The sequence below is a fragment of the Hippoglossus hippoglossus genome, chromosome 4 (assembly GCF_009819705.1).
Source record: "Hippoglossus hippoglossus isolate fHipHip1 chromosome 4, fHipHip1.pri, whole genome shotgun sequence".
NCBI classification, from domain to species: domain Eukaryota; kingdom Metazoa; phylum Chordata; class Actinopteri; order Pleuronectiformes; family Pleuronectidae; genus Hippoglossus; species Hippoglossus hippoglossus.
The window spans coordinates 21,440,863-21,464,447 of NC_047154.1; the positions used below are offsets into that span (position 1 = coordinate 21,440,863).

The 23,585-nt window shown below is 41.0% G+C and overlaps 1 protein-coding gene across 2 annotated transcripts; it reads left to right on the forward strand.

Annotated features, from left to right (window-relative positions):
* The first annotated feature begins 201 nt into the window (after positions 1 to 201).
* jak1 (Janus kinase 1) lies at positions 202 to 22,565 on the forward strand. Of its 2 annotated transcripts, XM_034583976.1 has the most exons (25): positions 204 to 436; positions 4,182 to 4,393; positions 5,269 to 5,392; positions 6,253 to 6,409; positions 6,821 to 6,972; positions 7,471 to 7,730; positions 8,080 to 8,195; positions 8,811 to 8,993; positions 9,458 to 9,615; positions 10,049 to 10,163; positions 10,379 to 10,577; positions 12,301 to 12,410; positions 12,863 to 13,015; positions 13,168 to 13,255; positions 13,412 to 13,539; positions 13,664 to 13,802; positions 16,312 to 16,463; positions 16,576 to 16,726; positions 17,466 to 17,554; positions 17,877 to 18,069; positions 18,775 to 18,899; positions 19,406 to 19,578; positions 19,857 to 19,974; positions 20,248 to 20,358; positions 20,440 to 22,565. In XM_034583976.1, the coding sequence occupies exons 2-25, from the start codon at positions 4,189 to 4,191 to the stop codon at positions 20,557 to 20,559; spliced, it is 3,519 nt and encodes a 1,172-aa protein (XP_034439867.1). In that variant the 5' UTR covers positions 204 to 436; positions 4,182 to 4,188; the 3' UTR covers positions 20,560 to 22,565. The 2 variants fall into 2 exon arrangements, with proteins under 2 accessions (XP_034439868.1, XP_034439867.1); XM_034583977.1 differs by lacking the exons at positions 20,248 to 20,358; positions 20,440 to 22,565 and adding an exon at positions 20,073 to 20,233 and having other exon boundaries at positions 202 to 436; positions 19,857 to 20,021.
* The last annotated feature ends 1,020 nt before the right edge of the window (positions 22,566 to 23,585 follow it).

A 23,585-nucleotide genomic window follows, 5' to 3' on the forward strand; every position in this document is an offset into this window, starting at 1 on the left:
TGGATTTGGCTCTGAAACTGGAAACACGTCACCCACTTACTCCACCAGCTCAGTGGGAGGGGGGGGGGGAGATAATGAGTGAATTGTCATTCGGGGGGGGTGGTAACCTTACCCTTCGATGTCGTCATCGTGACTGACGGGTGCATTTGGCCAATCAGCGCCCGTGTTGCGCCCCCGGTCCGTGCGTTGTTTTCGGGAAGGGGCCCTCACTTATCAGGAAGCTCGAACCCAGGAGGACTCGTCTGTCGCCGCGGACCTAACCCCACTTTTCACCTCCTCCTGGACACTGGAAGCTTTTCCTCGGGAGTTTTTTATTCGAAACGACCATTTCAAGCGACACTTTAAATCGGCCCCAGACCCGGAACTTCGGTCGAAGCGTCTGATGCGCCGAGCGAAACGGAAGTAACTTGCCAGCTGTCTGGCTAATCTTCGCTAGGTGAGTGAAATAACTTGTTGTTAAAAAAATGATTCCCCCCCCCCCCACCCCCGCGCCCCCCATCGGATTAAAAAGATGTGTCCGTGTCCTCGTGTGGTTCACACCAGCACACGGTTGTTTGTTTGTGTGTGTGTGTCTCCTCGCGGTTGTCATGCGGGAGGACACCCGGCTGCTTGTCGGCTCGGTCCAGCTTCAGTAAAAACCAACAGGCTAACAAGCTAGCGTCACACCAACCCGACGCTAGCTATCAAACTTTCCTCCGTGTTGCGATACGGGCCCGATGTCTGCCGCTGGGCTGCTAACGACGTACAACACGATGAGACGTTTTACAAAACAAAGTAAGATGTTTGCGATGTTAGGGAATCGTGTTAATGTGATGACAATAGCGGTCATCAACTCAAACGGCCTAGTTTACAAGTAAAAGTTTGAGACCTTATCAACATAATTACAAATACTGGATTATCAGTATTGACAAGGGGTTGAAATCTTTGTTTTGAAATTCATGGCGATTGAAGTAGAATTAATCACACTTTCTATTTGTCTCGAGCCCGAACTGTCTCTACTGGAAAAGATGAAACCGAAAGCTCCTTATAAAACACAGCAGCCATTATTTTTATGGCTATAGTAATGATGATGATGGTGATGATGATGATGATGATAATCTTCCTCTTATTTGTTTATTGGCGGATTGGCAAGGTGCATTATCCCCAATTAATGTGTCTTCATCTTCTTCTTCTTCGCTCGCCACCCAACATTTACTTTATGTCCACAGCACCTTTCAGAACATCCGTTATAAAGTGCTTCACATAGAGGGACAAATACGACAAAAAACTTAAAGATTTAGTTAATGAGATATTTGAGACTCTGCATAGATTTCAAAAATATGAATATGGATGATTGAAGGGGAGGATTTGTTGGCCAAGCAAGAACTGAATCATGAAGAAGTCACGGACGTTTCACTTTGAAAACATTGTTGAAGAATGGCAGCATAGTTGGGATGCCACCTTTACGCAGTCCAGCAGGAAGTGAGGATTGTAACATACCAGACTCAATAATACATGGCACTTAATAAACACACACCCGACAGGATTATGTAAAAACAGAGGAGTCAGAGGAGCAAGTACTGCTTCACTGCAATAGGTATGTTGTAGAACGAGAAAAAGCTAAAGTGGGGAATTGGAAGAACTGACCTTGGAAACAGTATTTACCATTGGAATAGGGAGTATTCTCCATTATCTGAGGGAGACAGGGTTGGACAAAATAATTTAATATGGCGTAGATAACTCCCACAGTAGGTTGCCACCCGGCAATAGACCGAACGAAGAGGAAGGAAAAGCTATCAAATAGCAAGGGTAATGAGAGATATACCGAATAGGGAAGAAGAAGAAGTAGGATATTGCAACACACAGCGGATGGCAGTAATGCACCTTCACGTTGGTTGCCACCCGCCAATGAACCAAACAATGAAGAAAAGGAAGCCGTATAGAATTATACAACACCATTTTGAAGTAAGGGCAAATGTTGTGAAATACAGCCGAGAGCTACTGTTAGTTTTGTCTTTCTAGAGAAACCAAGTAAACCACAGGGACCTTGCTCCCAACGAGGATTGATTTTTAACTAACTCAACTCAAACAAATGATAATTTTCACTGTCAGTTAATGTACCTTCTTTTCTTGATTCATTCATTAGTTTTTTTTCTTAGTCAAATGTCATAAAATGGTGGAAAACATCACAATTTTCAGAAGTCAGGTGACAACGTAAGAGTTTTTGTACTGATCTTCAGTCCAGAACCCCCAAATTTCCATTTTCTTTTCTAAGAGACCAAGGAATACAGAATATTCACAGAGGGAGTGGTTGTGGCAATTTTCAGAATTTATTTAAAAAAAACATTGAAGAAAATTAATCTACAATCAAAATGTAGGTGATTATGCTTATAGAATGTGAAAGAAAATGAAAATATGTGCAGTGTCGTACTCTTTTTCTTATTTCTCACATGGCATTTTTTTTAATACCAATTTAAAAAGTCAATTTGTGATAATGTGAGAATAATCATAGATTTACCCAGTGAATTTGTCACATGTATGTCAAATGAATTGACATTTGAAACATTGAATGATTACCAGAAATGACCAGTAAATTAAAACAATGCAATTATGGATCTATAATATTAAATGTTCAGTGTACATAGATATGGGGGAAATGAATCATCAAATGAATGAATGATCAGTTGAATTTTTATCTTCACAATTTTTATGTTTGCAAGTTCATTCCAGTAAAGGGAAACTGCATTTACTATCATAGCATTATATTTAACATCAAAGAGAACTAGGTTACTGCTCACGTAGGCTTTATTTGTAAGTGACCTTTGTGACAGTCATTTTTTTATCAGCCTATTGTTTGCCTAGAGTTTTCTTAAGTCAGGTACATTGACTGCAAGTACTAATACAAATTTAAAGATCACATTCTTGCCTTATGAAATTCCATTAAAATTCAAATTAGGAATGATAAATCACGTGCAATGATGTTTTACATTCGTGATAGATTTCAGCATTATGGCTTAAAGTCTGGTAATCAGTAAAATCCCTTGTTCATGTTTGTTCAACATTAGAATTCTTAGTTCAGCGCCAGTACAATATCGCTAAGTAAATCTAATTATTGTTATATAAATTGCACATATACATACACAGCATTTTTACAAGGGGTCTGCTGAACCTGAGGGAATAATGTGTAGCTAGATGAGTTTGCATTCAACTGATGTTGTTCCACTTGTCTTGTTTGTGTAGCAAGCTAGCAGGTTAGTCTGCAGCATTGTTTTCATTGTAGTGTGAGATGGCTGCTTTGAACAAGCCTCACATACTACCTTATAGGTAGTTTCACAGTTGGGAAGCCCTGCGGTATGATGATCTGTCCTCTGTATCATCTGCTCAGTTGAGAGGCTGACATCATATCACTTGCGCTGGATGAGTTTAGCAGGGCATCACTGTATTCTGTAGGTAATGTTGTGCTCTGAACGGTATCAGTATGAGTCATCAGGTTAATGATCGTTTTGCCTTAACACACAATCAATACTGCACCTTAATGTAACACGCACACGCACACGCACACACACGCTCCCCTAAACACACGTGATAAGCTTTGTTAGCTTCACAGCGGACACCCATTTACACAGTAAGTGCCATTTATAACCCAAGGGTTGAACAGGCTTACTGCTGTACATTTACACCATTTACATCTTTTTACACTGATAGTTTCAATAATATTTCTTCTTGGCACATTTTCCTTTATGAAAATTACATCTACAACATTCCTACTAAACTCAATCAAACAGAGTCAGAGCCGTGGGGCTGGATTTTATGATATTTAATCAACATGTATTAAATCAGTCCCTCATAATTTCATGGACCCATTTGCTGACATGTCCTTACCCGCCTGTGAGTTGCCAGCTATCTGAAAACATTGATGCAGTACTCCTCCTTGATCCACACAATCATAGACTCATTTAAACAATCTAATAAACCACTGTTCAAAAAAACATAATCTCACTTTTTAATGTCATGACCTTAAAACAAATTTAAATAATGACCTGTATTGATGGTGCATTGGTCAAGTGAAACGGGTCAGTATATGTGGGATTGCATCTAAAGCAAGTGTCCTTTGTAATGAGTGAACTTATCTCCCAGTCACCGTGTGGCCCCTAAAGCATAAATGTAATGTAACCTTCCCCTCTCTTTTTTACCTCATGTAGTGTCTGAATGCCAACTCAGGGGGTAATGGAGTTGAGCAGGCAACTCTGTGGAAAGATGAGGAAGTCCAACAAGAAGGCTCAACTCTCCTCTTCTCCGACAACCTCTTGGGGCCTGGAGATCCACTTTTACACACCAGAGGTGCACCAGCTGGAATACTTCAAAGGGTGCTTCAGTGTTGAGGAACTCTGTGTGGATGCTGCCAAGACATGCTGTGAGTGACTAACACGATAACGAAATTCCTGCTTTGCTTTATGATTTAGTTGTTTCTGTTGCCGGTGGTGACAGCATTGTCATAAATTTACTTACACTACAGTATATGACAAGCAAGTGTCCAATTAATTATTATTACTGTTATCTCCAACCCATTTGAACATTTATTACCATCTCAGTTTTAAAGCGTCACAATAAGCAATATTGGTTTTAGTATCTTACTAGCCTGTAAGTCCATCATCGATTGATTGATTGTCCATGAGCACCAATCACTTACTCTGGCCCTCTGGACTTAAACAGCCTCACATTTAACACACTGTCTCACATTTAAATACGTTTTGGAGCATATTTCAACAACAATATATCAGAATTATATAAGTGCAGTTTTAAGTGCAACTATTCAGCTGTCAACATGTGAAATAAAGTGATTAGATTCTAAACAAAATGGACAACATGGCTTTTAGAGACAATTCCCCTCAATAATATCCCATTACAAATCAATGTAAACCATGAATTAGTTACTGTAAAGCTAAACTAAGTGCCACTTTGGAGGCTCTTACAGGAAGTGTGCCCAACCATTAGTAATGTTACCGGGTTGTCTCACTTTAGTTAGCTGGGCCAAGATAAAGTTGTTTCAGGGGTTTGGAGGCTTGCATCAACGATAGAATTCTCTAAATCCAGGCTCCTACATTTCATGTATGATTTTTATTATGTTAAAGACAGTTTAAACGAATGAAATTGACGTGTCAAAAGCATGTAGATCCTTCCGTTTTATTTTGTTTTATGAGCAGATTGTTTGCCGTTGCTAATAGACTTGTGACTGGAAATCAGTGGTCACAGTCTGAATATTGATCTCTTTTCTCTTCCCTTTCTCAGCAATCTCTCCCTTGTGCCACAACCTATTTGCCCTGTACAATGAGACGACGGGAATATGGTGCCCTCCCAACTATGAGTTCAAGGTCACAGATGAAACCAGTATCAAGTTGCATTATCGCATGAGGTAAGAATGACATCACAGCACAGGCTGACTACACTAGTGTTGTAACCATAAAATCATCTCTTACACTAAATCCAAAATGCTGGAGGTGCTGTTGATTTGGAACTATGAAGGGCGCACCGCTTAACTGTATATACCTTCATAACACCGTTAGAACCTAAATTGCTTATTTTACAGAGTTTTTCTGGCTATTGATGGGTTTTATAAGAGTTGTGACAAGTCTGAGAGGAAGGTTTTTATGAGGCAGACCAGCAGTGTCATATTTGCACCTGACTGGATTATTTTAAAGCGAGTAAAGTCCCTCCTCCATTCTGCGTGTTAGTTGGCATTTCATTTTAAGACAGGAAAAAAAGCTCATCACTGTGGTGTCTGTTGCATTTCCTTTATCTCTGCACTCTGCTTTGACAATAGCTAGTGGAGAGAAAAGCGTGTGTGCATAGAGCCTAACCGTGGTGTGTGTGTGTGTGTGTGTATTTGTGTCTTTGTGTTTCTTGCTGCCGCTTGATTTGCGTTCCGTGGTGCAGTCTTTCAAACAAGGGTATTGTGGTCAAGTGTTCGTACACATGCAATCTTTAGCATGAACAAATGTTCAACACAAACCCGCAGAAGAATTGAAGTGGAGGATGGATTTCTGTTGGCATATAAATCTACTGAGTCTCTGAAGCTGTAAATTAGTCAATTCAGATGAATGCTGTTAACAAAGACAAAATATAATCCCTGTACACAATACAGGAGGCATTAGAATCTCTCAAACGGTCTACCTCATTATCTATGACAACTTGGACTAGTTCGATTCAAATCATCAAATGTAAGAATAATCCATATTATTTCTGTTAACCTGTCTTCTGTGTCTCTTCTGTCAGGTTTTATTTCAGAAATTGGCATGGCACCACTGAGGGAGAGTCTCCAGTTTGGAGACACTGCATCAGTAAACTCAAAGGAGATAAAAATAGCCCACAGAAACACCCGGAGGGAACGCCCCTGCTCGACGCTGCGTCTCTGGACTACCTGTTCGCCCAGGTGTGTCCCTGCATTAGATTTACATAGATGATTTGATGAGAAAAACTCTCCAGGAATATGTTCTTACTGTAACATTGTTGTCCATATGAAGATGGATATATTTAGGCTGACCACCTAAAAAGATATGAGATCAAAAATAGTTTGTGTATCTATCATTTCTTCCTTAGACAAATCTTTTGAAAGTACATTCTGTTTAAAAGCTCAAAGATTAACTCAGTTTTCAGTTGTGTTTCAAAAAAATCTGAAGCTTGGAGGACAATATTGCTAAGTGCACTAAGGTCAGCAATAGACAGCGTACCGTTCAGACAAGTAATAACTGGAAGTTGTAAGGCAAAAGGAACAGAAACAAATTCCGCGAAATTTTTCAGTTGTTATTTTAAGTGTCTCTGTGTTCGCTATGTTATCTCCCAGGGCCAGCATGATTTCCAGAAAGGATTCGTTCCACTGAGGACGTCCCAGTCAGAGGCAGAGCAACATGAGATAGAAAATGAGTGCTTGGGCATGGCTGTGCTTGCCATCACTCACCATTCTATGAATCCACCCATTGCTTCCAATGAAATCAGGTAACACCCTGGCACACACACACATTCTGTATTGTGCGGTTTCAACACACTTATGACTAAGATCTAAAAGTATACATCAAAGAGAAAGTGATGATATGATCCTTCCAATGTAGTCTTATTCAATTATTTATAATCATGTGAACTCCTTCCAATGGTGATACTGACATACTGAGTAGAATAGCTTGTCCTCTTTGGTATTATTTTTCTGTCAAATACTAGCAACTGGGATACTCCAATTTTTGAAACTAAAGCAAAATGTTTTATTTGAATAATTTCCATGATGTATTCTGCACAATGGGACAGCACACTTCATATATCATAATCTAATTTTTCAGCTACAACTCGCACTCTTGAGTCACCCCTTGTGTCTTTCACTTCATAATCCTCCACACGTTTGAAGCGTACACCCTCGAAACCAGTTGTAAAGAATGATTGCTACAAATTGACAAACTGTTCTTGAGTCCATAGTTTGTGTCTTTTCCCTTTTGATCCCAGCAGCTACAAACGTTTCATCCCGGAGACCCTGAACCGCAACATCAAGCAGCGCAACATTCTGACGCGCATCCGCATCAGCAACGTCTTCAAGAAATTCCTCTGTGAATTCAACCGCCGCACGGTCAAGGACAGCAACATCACTGCGTACGACCTGAAGATCAAGTACTTGGCCACGCTGGAGGGCCTGACCAGCGGCCTTGGCAGCGAGCTGTTAGAGCCCATCACGCTCAGTGTGACACGGGAAGGAGATCTCATCAGTGGAGGTAACTATGGTTAGATTTTTCCCGGAAGATGACATAGTTTGAGTTCAAGGATTTAGAGTTCTCTGCCACAGTGGCAGGTTTGTCTCATAGAACAGCTCAGTGTGTGTTTTTTTTGCTCTTTGTTTACCAGGATAATTTTTTTTTTGACTGGATGATTTGATTTACCTGTTTAAGATCAGAAGTGTCTTGTCTGTTTATTACAGACAGACAGTAGCCATAGTTAATACGATATTTCCCTTGGTTTCACTAGTTTTTCCAAAAACAATATTAAGAAAACTGTAACTGTAGCATCTAAATAGTTTGTCTCTGTGTAACTGCTGTGATGTAATGTTTTGATTGCTCTTTTCAGTGTACTACAACCAGAACCAGGGGCAGAGCCAGACTCGGAATGTGGAGACAAGCCGTGACATGCAAGTTTTGGTTACTGGTACCACTGGCATTTCCTGGAGAAACAAGCCTGCTCCAGTAAGTGAAGAGGCCTGAGAATCCAGCTCTGTACGCCTCTAAGAAGTAAACTTTCAGACAAATCTGTTATCTGGAGAGCAGAGTCCCTTTAAAATCCTACTGATATCAGATATGAGATGATTAGTCAGTCCACAGAAAGATATTCTTTGCCGTTTTTTAAAAATAATTTATTATTTTTAATAGAAAAATGTATTTAAAAAATATAAACATATAATGATTTCCCCGCCTTTGAAATACATATTTTGAGTATATTTGTCTTTTGGTCAGAAAAGAACACTCAGTCAAAGCAACACTATGAGCTTTGCAAAAAGGTTGATGATTGCGTAATATTTCATAGACTGAACAATGAGTCAATAAACCTTAGTAATTATTTCCCATTCTTTTAAGTGGTCCGATCTAGTGTAGTGTATTGTCAGCATTAAGTTATTCTTCTTTATTGACTCTTTAGCTGACTACTTAGACATAAAACTGCAAATTATGTAAGACAAACTTGGCGAAGTTTTATTTCAGTATTTTAAAAAGTGACAATAATTGAGAGTATTTGAAAATATCCATGTTGCATTTTCCTGTATAACCTTTAACTGTGTATATCTGCTATGTTTATCTTAAAAATAGACGTCTGTGATCTCCAAAGAAAAGGGTAAGTCAAAGAAGAACAAGCTGGATGGAAAACAGAAAAGCAAAACAAAGAAAGATGCAACTGATGGCTGGCTGGTGTTCTGTGACTTCCACGAGATCACGCACACCGCCATCGAAGAGTCAACAGTCACCATCAATCGACAGGACAACAAGAGGATGGTGAGACAGACATGCAGATGACACAAACATTGTATCTCTGGCGGGATCAACATTTGTACAGTTGATTATACCCAAGAGTTAATTTACAACACAAGGGTTTTACTCATGGTTTCACTGCATCAACTACCAACTTCTTGAATTTCCTGAATTTATTGTGAAAAAAGCCCTGGGGCTTGTTAATTGCAACAGCCTCAGACCTACTTGTCACACCCAGTAAATATATTTTTAGCAACCAGGCATCTACTCATTTTCCAAGTTAATAAGACCAGTGGAAAAAAACAAATGTCCCAAAGCAAAGCTATTGCCCCATGCAATTAGTCATAATAATGATGTCATACTTCATCTGAAAATTTGTAATCGTTTTCTAAAGCATTGGCCCTGGGGTATAGTGGTTGTAAATCCCTCTCTGCTCTAATCATGTTTTCTTTTTCTTTTTCTCTTCCCCTGTCTTTTCTCTTTTTCAGGAAATGCAAATGGCTTCTCGGGCTGAGGCCCTGTCCTTTGCGGCCCTTGTAGACGGTTACTTCAGGCTGACAGTCGATGCCCACCACCACCTGTGCAAGGAGGTGGCGCCGGCCTCAGTGGTGCACAACACCGACAATGGCTGCCATGGACCCATCAGGTTTGTACTGGCTGCTTTCTTGATGGGATGTTTGCCCATGTGACCTTGTGTCCACACACTAACACTGCGTAGCTGGTCTTTTTAGACGCCATCTGTCACTGACCTTTATTCGTTTTAGCTGTTACCATGTCTTTCTTCCTCCTCCCTCTGCTCAGGCGTCACTCACTGCTTTTTATTGTCATCCTCAACCTTTTTTAATCAAACTGTCCTTTAGAGCCATTTAAAGCTTGCCTAAATATTGTTATTGTAGATATATATATATATATATATATCCTAATCATTAAAAAGGAAAAGAACAGTGAACCTCAAACTGTATTTTACATTACAAAATAATAGTATTAACATGCATGCTATCTTCCTCTGAATAAATCTTCAGTCTACATTTGTTAAAAGCCAATTTCTGCCTCCATTAATTGTGTTTTGCTATCTCCAGTACGGATTATGCCATCCACAAACTGCGTCAAGAGGGCAACGACGAGGGCACCTACATCCTGCGCTGGAGCTGCACTGACTACAAGTACATCATCATCACTGTGGTCTGCACTGAGGTAGTGTGGACTCAAAGAAAGACTGTTCAATGACAATAGCCACTGTTTACTCGTTTTCTTTCATGCTACTGGTCTCTTCTCAAGTCATCAATGTGTCATGTAACACTTGTGTGTTCTTGGTTTTTCCACACTTTGCCACCTCCCCTCTTTGTATATAATCTTTTCTTGGTTTTATTATTTTAAACTTCTTTTATCTCTTCCCCCTCTCCAACCAGATTGACCTGAAGGACACTCGTCCCGTGCACAAGTACAAGAACTTCCAGATTGAGGTGACACCTGATGGGTACTGTCTGTACGGCACCGATACATTGCGGTCCACTCTCAGGGAGCTGCTGGAGCACCTGGAGGGCCAGAGTCTTCGCACCGACAACCTCCAGTTCCAGCTGCTCCGCTGCTGCCCCCCACAGCCTAGAGGTAAATTTAATGCAGCCACAAACATGGAAAAGTGACAGACATGGTGATTGTCTAATATCCAAATAAAGACACGTACCTTCATTCTCAGGTAGGCCCTGCTTTTATAAAAGTACTTCAAAGCAAATGGGCTGACTGAAAGCTAAAGTTTTGCATTTCTGTAAAACATACAACATGAATTCCTGTTGAGTTTGTTCTTACTATTAAGCTATGAAGAGTTATTTGATTACAGAAAGAAGAAACCAGACATCTGGTCGACTTTTTTGAAAAATAACATTTAACGCTATTTACTACCTGACAGAGGTCATCTATACGAGATAGGCTGTAAAACAAAGATTTGAAAATGTGAGGACAAAGTCCCTTCAAGTACTTTTACTGCTTTACAGCAAGTTTTTGATAAATACTGACAATGCCCACGCTTTAATGAAGTTGATAAATGCCACAGAAGGCTGCAAATCCTGCTTGCTCTAGCAGCTATCTATATCCTGTGCAGTCCAACACTTCTATATGCACAGTTGGCTAATGTAACAAGTAGAACACCTAACTGTGATGTTGGGTGGTGTCAGAAGTGCCACGGATTTGAACCTTTCAACCCACAGAGATTGGTTAAAAGAATGCGTTGTTAGTTCACACTTGTTCAAGTGAGGTGTAAAATAGGTGTAAAATTTCCTTTACTGTGTGTGTGTGTGTGTGTGTGTGTGTGTGTGTGTGTGTGTGTGTGTGTGTGTGTGTGTGTGTGTGTGTGTGTGTGTGTGTGTGTGTGTGTGTGTGTGTGTGTGTGTGTGTGTGTGTGTGTGTGTGTGTGTGTGTGTGTAAGAAAAATGCTCTCGGAGAGGAAGAGAGTTGTAGATGTGGGTTTCTGGAGCAGGAACTAGCTCTAGCACTTTAGCACTCTAGTTTTACTTCACTGATTATCATATGAGTGAAGAAGACCATGCTGGCCACTCCAGTCTGAAACTCTAGCTAAGTGTTAAAGGTTGGGTCTTGACTAGGTCAAATGTTTTCAGGCGCCGGTGCAGTGTAATATTCTGTCGTAGCTGCGGGTGCATGTTGTGTTTGGCTTTTGCATGAAAACAAAGAGCAGTGCTCCTAACACCCACTCTGACAGTGAGCATTTGGTAAGGCTGGTGGAGTACAGATACCTTTTATGTCCCTCCCCTTGAAAACCACACAGCGCTGGTTTTGTCACAACATTAGACACCCACATGCACATATAGTGTGGCAACAGACATTTTAACTTCATCCTCCCACACGTTGCTTTGCACACGCAAAAAATAAACCGAATCAGCTGCTAAGCCAACCCGAGTAGCTGTTCACATTGTTACCACATTGACGTAATAGTTGAGTTCTTGTTTTACCACATGTAAACACAGTTTTGCATTCAAGCTGAATATCAGTGAGCGTCTGTGCAATTGGCAGTGCAGCCGACACGCACAACCTATTGTCAACCTCATTTCTGCTTTTACTGTTCACTGTTGAGTTCATTTTATTCAAATCAATTAAACCTTTCATCTGTGTCACAATAACCGGACCTTAACAACAATGCAAGCAGGTGTCACCTTCTCTTTGAGGGATTACCTAACACAAACGATGGTTAACAGAGAAGAATATGAAACACTATCTTACCTGTGAAAATGTCAAGCAGTTATTTGAATCTCCTTTTGTAATCTGCACAACATCATGTAAATATGGCCCTTTTTTAAAAATGTGTGTGTTTGTGCTGCAGAGATTTCGAACTTGCTGGTGGTCACTAAAGACAGAGCCCCGTCCACGCAGACATCCACGCAGGAGAGTCAGTTCAGCTTCATTCGCATTCTGAAGGAGGAGATTGAACAGGTACGCCTTCTCCACTTCAGGCCAATCCAATGTTATTATGATATTATTATGGCAGGACCGGATGTCAAGATGTAAAAATGTGAAATCCTAAAGTCTATAGTGCATATAATGAGTAGCATATAATGATTGTCGCTGCATTTTTAGCATGACAGTTTAAGCCTCCAGTTTTTCTGCATGTTATACTGTCGGAACAGTCGGGAAGTATTTAGTCTCAGCTTTAAGAACTGTGTGGGAGATAACTCTCCATAATGACAGACAGTTCCACCTCAATCCAAGAAACTGCAGTAACTCTCCACTCTCTAAATCTTCACAACTGTGTTCAACTTGAATTTCTAAAAAGTCTTTAATTTGTCTGTAGAATCTCAGCTCCTACTGTTACCCACAGATTTGATTCTGGACGTAGACATTTTATGTAATACTCCGCTCCCTGTGCACCCTGCTGTGTTAACCAGGAGGAGCACCTCGGCCGTGGCACAAAGACCAGCATCTACTCGGGCACACTGCGGGTGAAGAGTGAGGAGGATGAGGATGCAGGCTACTCATCCTTCCAGGAGTTCAAGGTTGTCCTGAAGGAGCTGGGTTCTGGACACAGGGACATCTCCTTCGTGAGTTACACTGACAGATACTGTTCACCTTTGTGCAGCTGATCTTATGAGGACTATGACCACATTTTTACCATCTAATCATGAGCTTCTTCAAACAATTTATAATGTAATTTGTAATGTGCTATGTATTGAGTCATCTTTTCTGTTGACAGGCCTTCTTTGAAACAGCCAGCATGATGCGACAAGTGTCCCATAAACACATAGTGCTACTGTATGGAGTGTGTGTTCGCCAACTGGAAAGTGAGCGCAAACTTAACCTGTTTTCTGACATGAAGTCTGGAAAATGGGACATAATCCTGCTGTATATACACACGGGCTCATTCGGGAGCTGACAAAAATGAGTTTGTGCTGTGGCTCAACTTTCTTATGACACCTTGTGTGTTTCTTTGTTACAAGATATCATGGTGGAGGAGTTTGTCCAACACGGACCACTGGACCTGTTTATGAGGAGACAGCAAATTCAACTCAACACTCCATGGAAGTTCCAGGTGGCCAAGCAGCTGGCCTCTGCTCTCAGCTACTTGGTAAGAGAGGACAACACACACGCACAAATTATAGGATGTAATGTAATCAAGAACGTTCTGTAATTACAGGCACAATAGTAGGCCTATATATTCAATATATTCAATTTATTGTGTGTGTTTGTAGGAGGACAAAAAGCTGGTCCATGGTTTTGTGTGTGCCAAGAACATCCTGTTGGCCAGAGATGGACTGGATGATGATGAGGGAGGTCCCTTTATCAAGCTCAGCGACCCAGGAATACCAATCACAGTGCTCACCAGAGAGGGTGAGAAAAAAAGCACAGACATTCCCGTTACTAAAAGTGAAACCTTAATGCCAATAAAATAGCTGCCATGCCGTTTCTTCCCTAATCAGCTGTGAAATGAAAGTAAAACGAGGACAACTTGTGCAACATATGTGATAAAGTTCAACTAAAATAATTTGGACAATTGATTGGTTAATTGTTAAAACAAATGAATTCTGAATGATTACTAGAAGTTCAAAGAGACTCAAATTGGCCCTAAGGTCAATAAAAAATAATTGGAAAGCGAATTAAAATAGTGAAACTTCTTTGATCATGATAGACAGAGTTTATGGTAAACAAACTGCATGAGTCTGATGACTGGCCTCGTCAAACAAATTTTAAAATATCCTTCATGTTCGTCCCTTTTTAGCCTTTTACTCTAAAGTATGAACTAAGTAGGAGGGTGTTTGGAAAATGTGGGCCCCTGAGTGGGCGGCTGTGGCTGAGGGGAAGAGTGATCCTCCTCCAACCAGAAGGTCGGCGGTACCTCAGTCTTCCCCATCTGCATGCCTAAGTGTCCTTGGGCAAGATACTGATATACCCTCATAGATGTTTAATGCACTAATTGTCACTTTGGATAAAAGCTTCCGCCAAATGACATGTAATGTACCTCCGCCAAGGCTAACACACTATCTCACCATCTTAAAGAAAGTGGGGGAAAAAATCCTGTATCCACCAGTTTATCCGGATCTGCTCCAAACTTTATTGAGTTCTTCTTTGGGCCATGCTCCACCACTCGGCAACATTTCATGGAAATCAGTTGTGTAGTTTTTGAGTAATTCTGAGAGAAATGGAAACAAATGGCAATGGAATGATATCCTTCTTTGCACTGTGCAATTTTATAACTTTCTTTCCTCTCACTCTTTTTGTCTCGTGTCCTTCAAATCATCCTCTTCGCCCTCAGTGCAGTAATAATAAAAACCTATTGAATAAATGAGCACAAAAAAAAAAGAACACTTCCGCAGATTGTCAATTAGAGGAATTATATCTGTCACAAAATCAATAATGCGCTGGGCTCATTTCCCTCTCGGGATGTAATTTGGTTTTGTAGATAAAAGCTAGATGTAAGTTCAGGGAAGACAACCCAATAACAACATTTCTCAAATGGCCGCTTCATGTTTCTGTTTATCTATTAGAGGCAGAAATAGTGTGCTCTAACACACAGTGTGGCTTGTACAGATGGATTAGCAAACCACAGGACCCGGCTGGAAATGTTGCTAGGCAAATGTATGCCGCTGCACTCTCTCGGGAATACATGCGCTCGGTTCCCAGAACTCTTTAACATTTCTTCTTCTGTTTCAAACACTTTGCCAGTCAACCAGTCTTCCAGTTACACATTGACGTCCTAGCCCATAGATTTGATCGAGCACATAGTGGAGAAAAGTGCTCGGAAACCCACTGGGAGCACTCTTCCTCTCTTCCCAGCAATATCTGATCACTTTGCTCAAACCCTCAAATCTGTTCATCACATTCTCCCTTTCTCTTTGACCTTTCTCTTATCTTTTTGCCCCCTGACACTCCATTATCTCCTTCCCCCTCTCATCTCGGTGTCATCTCGGCTCCTTCAGTTTCCTCTCCGTGGTTACGCCTTGTCCTGTTTCCCTCCTGGTCAGTCCAGCTGTTTTCCTGTCTGAGATGCTTGCATTTGCTAATATACACCCCTAACCTGATGTAGATTTGTGGATTTTTGGACGTGGGCAGCAATGTAGTCAATCAACATATTAAACCAAATACCTGCCCAGTCAGTCTGTTAGAGCTGTTCTGTTTTTTATTCTTGGTTCCTGGTACATTGATCATGTTTGTAGGTTTACATTCTTTCATTCAGTCAGCAGGAATGCTAGGATGCTTTTACTTTGAAACAGGTGAGGGAAGTGTTGCAAACATTTGTTTTGTGACATATTCGACAGACATACTTTCTTTGTGAACCGTGCGCAGTACCTGGAGAAAACATGCTCTAGCTCACTTGTCTGATATGGGCGCCAAAATGAAAAGCAAGACGTCCTGTGACACTTACATGTTTCTCACACAACACAGTGAACTGGAGTGTTTTCAGTAACATACTAACAGTATGTAGAAAAAAACCCTGTAGCATAAACATGTTGGAAGACTAGAAAAGAAGTGTTCGTCTTGACGGAGGCATGCTCTCGTTCTACCCTAACGCCCCTCAAAAATTCCTGTATATCTGCTCCAAACTTCAATGGGTTCATTTTTGGGTCATGCCTTTCTTCACAAAATGTCATGAAAATTGGTTGGGTAGTTTTTGTGTCAACTTCCTGACTAACAAGACAAACGCCGATAAACACAAAACCTCCTTGGCGGAGGATTAGAAAAGATGTGGAGCCACCTCCAGCTGACTGAACCTTCTTTCGTCCTTATCAGTTTGAGGCCATGTGTCTCCTGCTGCTAACATATTGTAGCGGACTTGTTAATGTAGACACCAAAAGGTCTGTTTTTTTAATTGATTTTACTTTTGCTCCTGTCGCCTCTCCAGAGTGTGTGCATCGTATCCCCTGGATCGCTCCGGAGTGTGTGAAGAACTCGTCTGCCCTGAGTATCGCAGCTGACAAGTGGGGCTTTGGTACCACACTGTGGGAGATCTGCTATGATGGAGAAGTTCCCCTCAAAGAGAAGAAACTCACAGAGGTACGGGGCACACACACAAGTACCCATGATTCAATCCTACATCTAATCTAATGCTCTCTTGCGTTTCTAAGTTATGATCAATAATCCTTGTTCATATGTGTGTGCTGAGCAGAAGGAGAGGTTTTATGAAACCAAGTACCAGCTGCCCACCCCGGACTGCAGTGAGCTGGCTGATCTGATGACGCGTTGCATGAACTACGACCCCAAGAAGAGACCTTTCTTCAGGGCTATTGTCAGAGACATCGACATGCTGGAAAAAGAAAGTACGTTGGTTAATGTGTGTGCATGTTATCCATATACAGTATTCAGATGGAATTAGATCTGTGCACATGTTGAGTAAAACCTCAGGCAGCGTCTTGTTGTTTGTTTTCACAAGTTTGAACCATTAAGAGACAAACAGTCCCTGAATGCACGTGGTAGAACAGGTACAGTTTTAAATGTCTCTGCCGATGATTTCCGTTGGAGTGTTTTGCATGTTTTTGTATCTCACCTCTCGACAGCCTCACAGGCAGCGCAAACAGAGTTGTTTACTCAACTCAGATGCTCATGAGGAAGTTCAATGGGTGCACAATCACAGCTCTGCCCCCGAGCTGGGCCCCATGGCTTCATAGACTCCGTTCTTCCCCCTGCTGGCCAGAATCGGCTACTGCAGTCAGTCTTACTAAAATTATATATCCACTTGACCGTCGTGTATGAAAATCCCAAAACAGGTGCAAAACACCTTGAATAAACTTGTATTTTTCAGTGCGTACCCAAAACTGTTTTGTAACAAATGGTAAGGATGATACAGAATGGGTTTAGCTAGAATAATGACTCAATTTAGCAAATTGTGTGGAAACCAGAGCAAGCGAACAGTTACACAACCACTGAAGGTTTTTAGGTGGAAACTTTGACACTGCCGACCACAATACACTTCCTATGTCGCAAGTGTGCTTATGTTGAAGAAAAGACACTTGCGGTTTGTGTAATTGTTTCTTTTTTTTTTCTTTTTTCATTTCTCAGACCCATCGATAAAACCCCAACCTGTACCCGATGTGGACCCAACGGTGTTTGAAAAGAGATTCCTGAAGAAGATCCGAGAGCTGGGAGAGGTAAAGTGTTCCCGCTTTGTTTGTGGGTTAATCTCTATGAAGCAGATCTGACCTTATTATATAAGTGTGATAGAACTGAGTTTAATTTAGTAGTGCGAGTACTTTGGGGGTTATGGAGATGTATTTAATGGTTCACTTTAGCTTACTACTGTTAAAAATATGTCCTAAAACGAGCTGAAGGAATGAAATACATCATTATATGCATAACAAAACAAGAACAGATGCCGAACTGAAGGAATGTAGGAAATTCTAAGCAATAATTCAACGAGATCGGAGCTCATTCATGTCGGAGTGATTAAAACCTCTCACATTCCTCACGCAGGGCCACTTTGGTAAAGTGGAGCTGTGTCGCTATGATCCACGGGGAGATAAAACTGGCGAGCTGGTGGCGGTGAAGTCCCTGAAGCCCGAGAACCGGGACGAGCAGTGCAACAACCTCTCGAGCGAGATCAACATCCTGAAGGATCTCTACCATGAAAACATCGTCAAATACAAGGGCATTTGCCAAGAGGAAGGTACGATCGACAGAGTGGCCACATGCAAAATGGAACGTAGTCAGTGGTAGACAACTGGGAGCCCACGTGTGTGTTGTTGCATCTGCGCTGGAGTCACGGACACGTCTTCCTGCTAACTGAGCAACACAACAATGATTTCAACACTGCTCACATTACGCTGTTTTCTATAGATGTAGCAGAGGCTTCAAGGGTTTCATACACACAGTGTTGTACTTATGCATATGCAATACAGCCAACACACATTTAAGTGTTTAACAAACCATTTACCTCACCTGCTTCGATTATTCATTTACTTATTCTTTATTTGAAAAGGGACAATGTACCTTAATCAGCATTCGTACAAATATAAATGCAACAGCGGTGGCTGACAGGTTAGGTTTCATCGGCAGTCCCTTTGCTAGATGTTGAAATGCATTGTGCTGTGATTAAAACATTTAATTACACACAGCATACACCATTATTAGAAGACAAGTCATTTGCCGCTGATACAATTGTATGAGTACAGTCCTGGTAAAATAACATCAGGAATGAATGGTTTTCAACAAGCCGTTTCTTAACACTGCTTTTAAATGCACAATACGTTGAGAATTTTCTAATAGACTGTGGTGGTGGATTCCATTGGTGTGACTCCCTGAAGGAGAAGACCCGCCTTGCCTGACTGCAGTTTCACTAAAGCCTCATTTCTGTTAATGAATGTGTTCACAGGGGGTCAGGCCATTAAGCTCATCATGGAGTATCTTCCACTGGGCAGCTTGAAGGAGTATCTGCCCAGGAACAAAAGCAAGACCAGCCTCAGCACCCTGCTCAGCTACTCCATCCAGATATGCGAGGTAACACCCCCCTGCCAGACTTTTACATTTAATGTTTGTCCACTGTGTTGTAAAATGTAAATAATCAGCTGCGCTCAAGCTGTCTGGAAACTTTCTAACACTTCCTGAACAGATCCTGGGGATGAGCTGAACTCATGTGCAGTCATATGATTGTCACTTGATTTTTATGCTTTTGTATGAAAAGAATAGGAACCTTCAAATGGTCGTTTGTTTTATAGTTAACTTTACAAAAAGTAAACTCCGAGGAAACGACCGGGCTCCTAGCGATCTGGGAAACAGCTCATTGATTACAAGGGGGTATCATTGTAATGATTTCGATGTACAATGTAATGTAATGAAACAGGAAACAGAGTCGATTTCAAACTGGAAAACTGAAGCGTAACGACTGGCATTGCAATATCATTGGTCAGTCTTCTCTCATCAGACTTTGCTTGTCTGCACAAACGCTGTGTTTCAATCACTCTGAACTCGTGGATAGTGACCATATTGTGTTTTTTTTTCTCAAGGGAATGGAATATTTGGGATCTCAGAATTACATCCACCGAGACCTGGCTGCCCGAAATGTGCTGGTGGAGAACGAGAGGACGGTGAAGATCGGAGACTTCGGCCTCACCAAGAGCATCAAGGACAATGAGGGATATTACACCGTCAAGGACGACCACGACAGCCCAGTTTTCTGGTGAGTCAACGGGCAGGTCAGAGATGCGCTGTGAAAGAAACGCATCTCTCAGACTCGACCACAACAGCTGAGATCTTATTTTGAAAAGAAAGTTAAATTACAGAAAGAAAATCTAAATTGTGAATTATTATTTTCTGCATTTAACTGACTTTTGGTTGTAGTTGCTTCTCCCCTCAGTGTTACAGATCATTGTGTGTCTGAGATTGTGTTGTGCCATTAGAAATAAAAAGCTGTGCATTAAAGTTCCTGCTTATACGCTTCATGTGGTTGTTTTTCAGGTATGCTCCGGAGTGTCTGACTCAGTGCAAGTTCTACCTCGCTTCAGATGTGTGGTCCTTCGGGGTGACGATGTATGAGCTCATCACTTATTGTGACTCCACCAAGAGCCCGATGACGGTCAGTATGAAGCACACACACACACACAAACAGTACAATACCTGAGTGAGCCCATGGAAGAACACAGCAGTCGATGTCTGTATAAATTCACAGTGAGCGAGTGGACGTGTTGATGACACATATAAATATCTAAGACAATTTTGGACATTTTCAGGAGTTCATATCTGAAAAGAGCTCAGGAGAAACCTGACCCTTCATAGCTCTGCTCTCATCATAGTCTTTATTTCCCCGGAGTTGTCTTTTCCAATGTGTCCCTCTTCCTCCCCCACACAGCTCTTCTTAGGTATGATTGGTCGAAGCCACGGACAGATGACCATCATCCGACTGGTGAAGGTGTTGCAAGAAGGCCGGAGGTTACCGCGCCCTGAGACCTGTCCTGAGCCGGTAAGAAACTTCCCAACATGAACTCGACACAACAAAAAGTGCTTTTTTTACCTCTGAACTCACGGAGTCTGTGCTTGACAGGTGTACGAGCTGATGCGCAGGTGCTGGGAGCAGTCGCCCGACCGGAGGATCTCCTTCAAGTGCCTGATCACGGAGCTGAGCACCATGCTGAAGCAGCTCCAACCGCAGAACAACTTTTGAATCTCACCACCTGTTTGAGGTCCCAGGAGTCACGGGGACTTTTGCATGCAGACTCGGGAACAGATGCAAGTGACGAAACTGGCCTCAGATCAGCATCTGCTTGTGCAATTTCGTTTTACAGAGAGACGGAGTCAGTGCTTCACGCAAAGTCGCGCTTCTTCACATATAACTATCATTTTAGTCAGCCATATATATTTTTGAACATTTTTATTGGATAGTCACTTATTCTTGTGTTTTCATTTGATTATAGAGGATGAAACAAGTAAATACTTGTAGCTATGTGACCTTATAGCTTCCAAAAAAGACTTCCAAGTATATCTAACACATGTAATTGTGAGAAACTCACATGGACCTGTCACTTATATATTCTAGTGGCTCTGGCGGGGTTGTCATTGTTTGGACCTGAGGCCTGAGCTCACTCTCACTGATGGAGGATGGAATGAAGGAACCAGAGCAGAGAGAGGAGCAGTTTTAATGCTCACGGTGAAAGTTGTGCGACTGTAGATGGAAGACTGAGCGGATCGCTGATAAATCGTGTTGAGAAAAAGTGCTTGAATGGACAAGACCCAGGAAACTGAAGATGTGTTTTTTTTCAGCGTTTTTTGCCACCGCTGCTTGTTTCGTGGACGCATTTGCTCCGGGAAAAAGAAAATCACCTGAAGATTTCGATGTCTAGAGCCATGAAAGGATCTGTGATGAATGTTTAGATTTTCTGTCACCGACAGCTGCTGTCAAACCAGCCATCGGTCACCAGTGTCCCTGTCACTTGTCATTATGAAATGGTTTCATTCGTTGGTTCTAGATTCTCAATCTCCTGCTTTATAACTTGTGTATCTTCGGGTTCCGGACTCTGGATTTGACACAATAACCAATTTGAAGAGAGTAGCTTGAGTTATAGAACAGTTTTAAAGCGTTTTTCGGATGTTTAATCGTCAATATTGAGAAAATACTCCCACGAATAATCTTCATTTTCTGCCTACGTTTTCTTTATTTGTAATAACCGCTGCCTTACTTGTGAAGATACCAAGAACACTGTCTTTGTAGCGAAGCAGTTTTCAGTTGCATTTTGTACCCGATCAGAAAATCTAATTTCTTTTTTTATTTTACAGATTATTCCTAATCTTGATATTTAATCATGCTTTTTTTTTAAATAGCACTATAAATAGAAGTCCGATCTTCAGATGTAGGAGGATGAATGACTTGTATTTTGAATGTCTTTGATCAGGTGGAACCTTAAAAAAAAAAAACAATTATGCATATGGATAATCGTATATATAATTTTCAAACATACAGCACTTGTGTCGTTCAGGAGTGACAGGTTGACACGTATCCCCCACTAGAGGGCAGCATAACTTCATGTTTCTTGTCCTCTACCACTCATTTAATTATTTGTGTGTGTGTGTATGTGTGTGTATATGTGTGTACTGCAAGAACCAGATCCAACTGTCATTGTTGCAGGACTTCAGTTTGTCCAGTGTATAAAGTGAGAGATTAACCAGTGATCATTATTCACGTGGCATTTTATTTTCCAGACAATTTTTATTTCTTTCATGGTATATTTGTTCATTTTTATTCGTAAAAAATGTTTGTTTCTAATTCTCTGATATGCCAGGAAATGTATAAAAGTGTATTTTATCTATGTACGTGTGATAAGGTTTGAGCAGAGGGTTTATGGATCTGTTATAAATTCATCAGTGTGTAGCTCTGTAATGTCGCTCGCTCACATATCACAAAATACAGAACTGGTCACTTCAGTTTGATGCAAATTTTGACTTTTACTGTGAATGTTGGCAAAATGTTTAAAAAAAAACCCACAACAACAAAAAGACACAATTGCGCTTCAGTCCACGTTTTTATTTAGGAATGTAAAAGACAATTCCTTCTGCTCAAAATAAGAGAAAAGAAATATATTTTTCAAAATATAAGACAAAATTAAGAATTATGGAAGATAAAAGTATCCATAAATACACAATGAAAAAATAAATAAAATCAGTGTTTGTTTTGTCCTCTCTGTGTCAGTCCAAATGCAATATCATCATCACCACCATATTATTATTATCTACTGAAAACTCTGTTCGATATATTACAGGTGTAAGCAGACATGCTAAAATTGCTCTAGAAATACTTTATTCACAGTAAAACAATATCAATGTCAGTATGATATAAAATTTTGCAAAAAATCTACAGTATATTTCAGGTCAGGAAAAAAAAAAATCCACGTACTTTAAAAGCAAAAAAAAACTGTTACCAAAACAAGAAGCACGGCAAATCTAGATTTATCTACAGCCATTAAAGTGTGTCTGAAAACTCTGATAGACTTCGGTATTGCAAAGCTTTGTGTTCAACACTCTCTCACACACACACACACACACACACACACACCATGTGGATTCGTCATTCACTATTGCGAAGTCCAGCCTCACCGCCGACCTTGTGTAATATTTGTACTGGTCCATAGGTGGCACACTGACGCTTAAGAGGCGGCTCCGTTTACACAACGACAGAAAAAATCTGGATTTTAACCTGAAGTGACTCTGCCACATTTGTCTTAACCCTACAAAAAAAAAAAAATACCACAACTAAACTGAATGTAAGATTTTCTGTTCTGGCAATAAATAAAAAACTCTGCATTTCATTGTCGATATCGTACGTCCACTAGCAACTAAAGATCAAATACGAGGCTGCGTTTACACAGCAACAGAATCTGTGGCGCTAACTACAGTCGGCTCAGCGACGGGCGACGACCACCAACAGAGACTCAGCATCAGCCTTCAGCTTGTGTGTGTTTGTTTTGTGCTGCGTCACGTTGAGGGAACGTGTTTGTGTACAATCATCATGAGGACGTCTCGGTGGCACAGAGAGGCACAGGAACTGACAGATAAAACCGTTTCTCCATCAGTCGAACCACTCGAACATTCCTCAGTAGCACAAAAAGGTTCAATACAAGTAAGACATAAAAAAAAGGATTTCTTCCTCAGCTGTAGAACTGTGTGTATTTTACACAACCACTCAAACTGGAGGAGGCA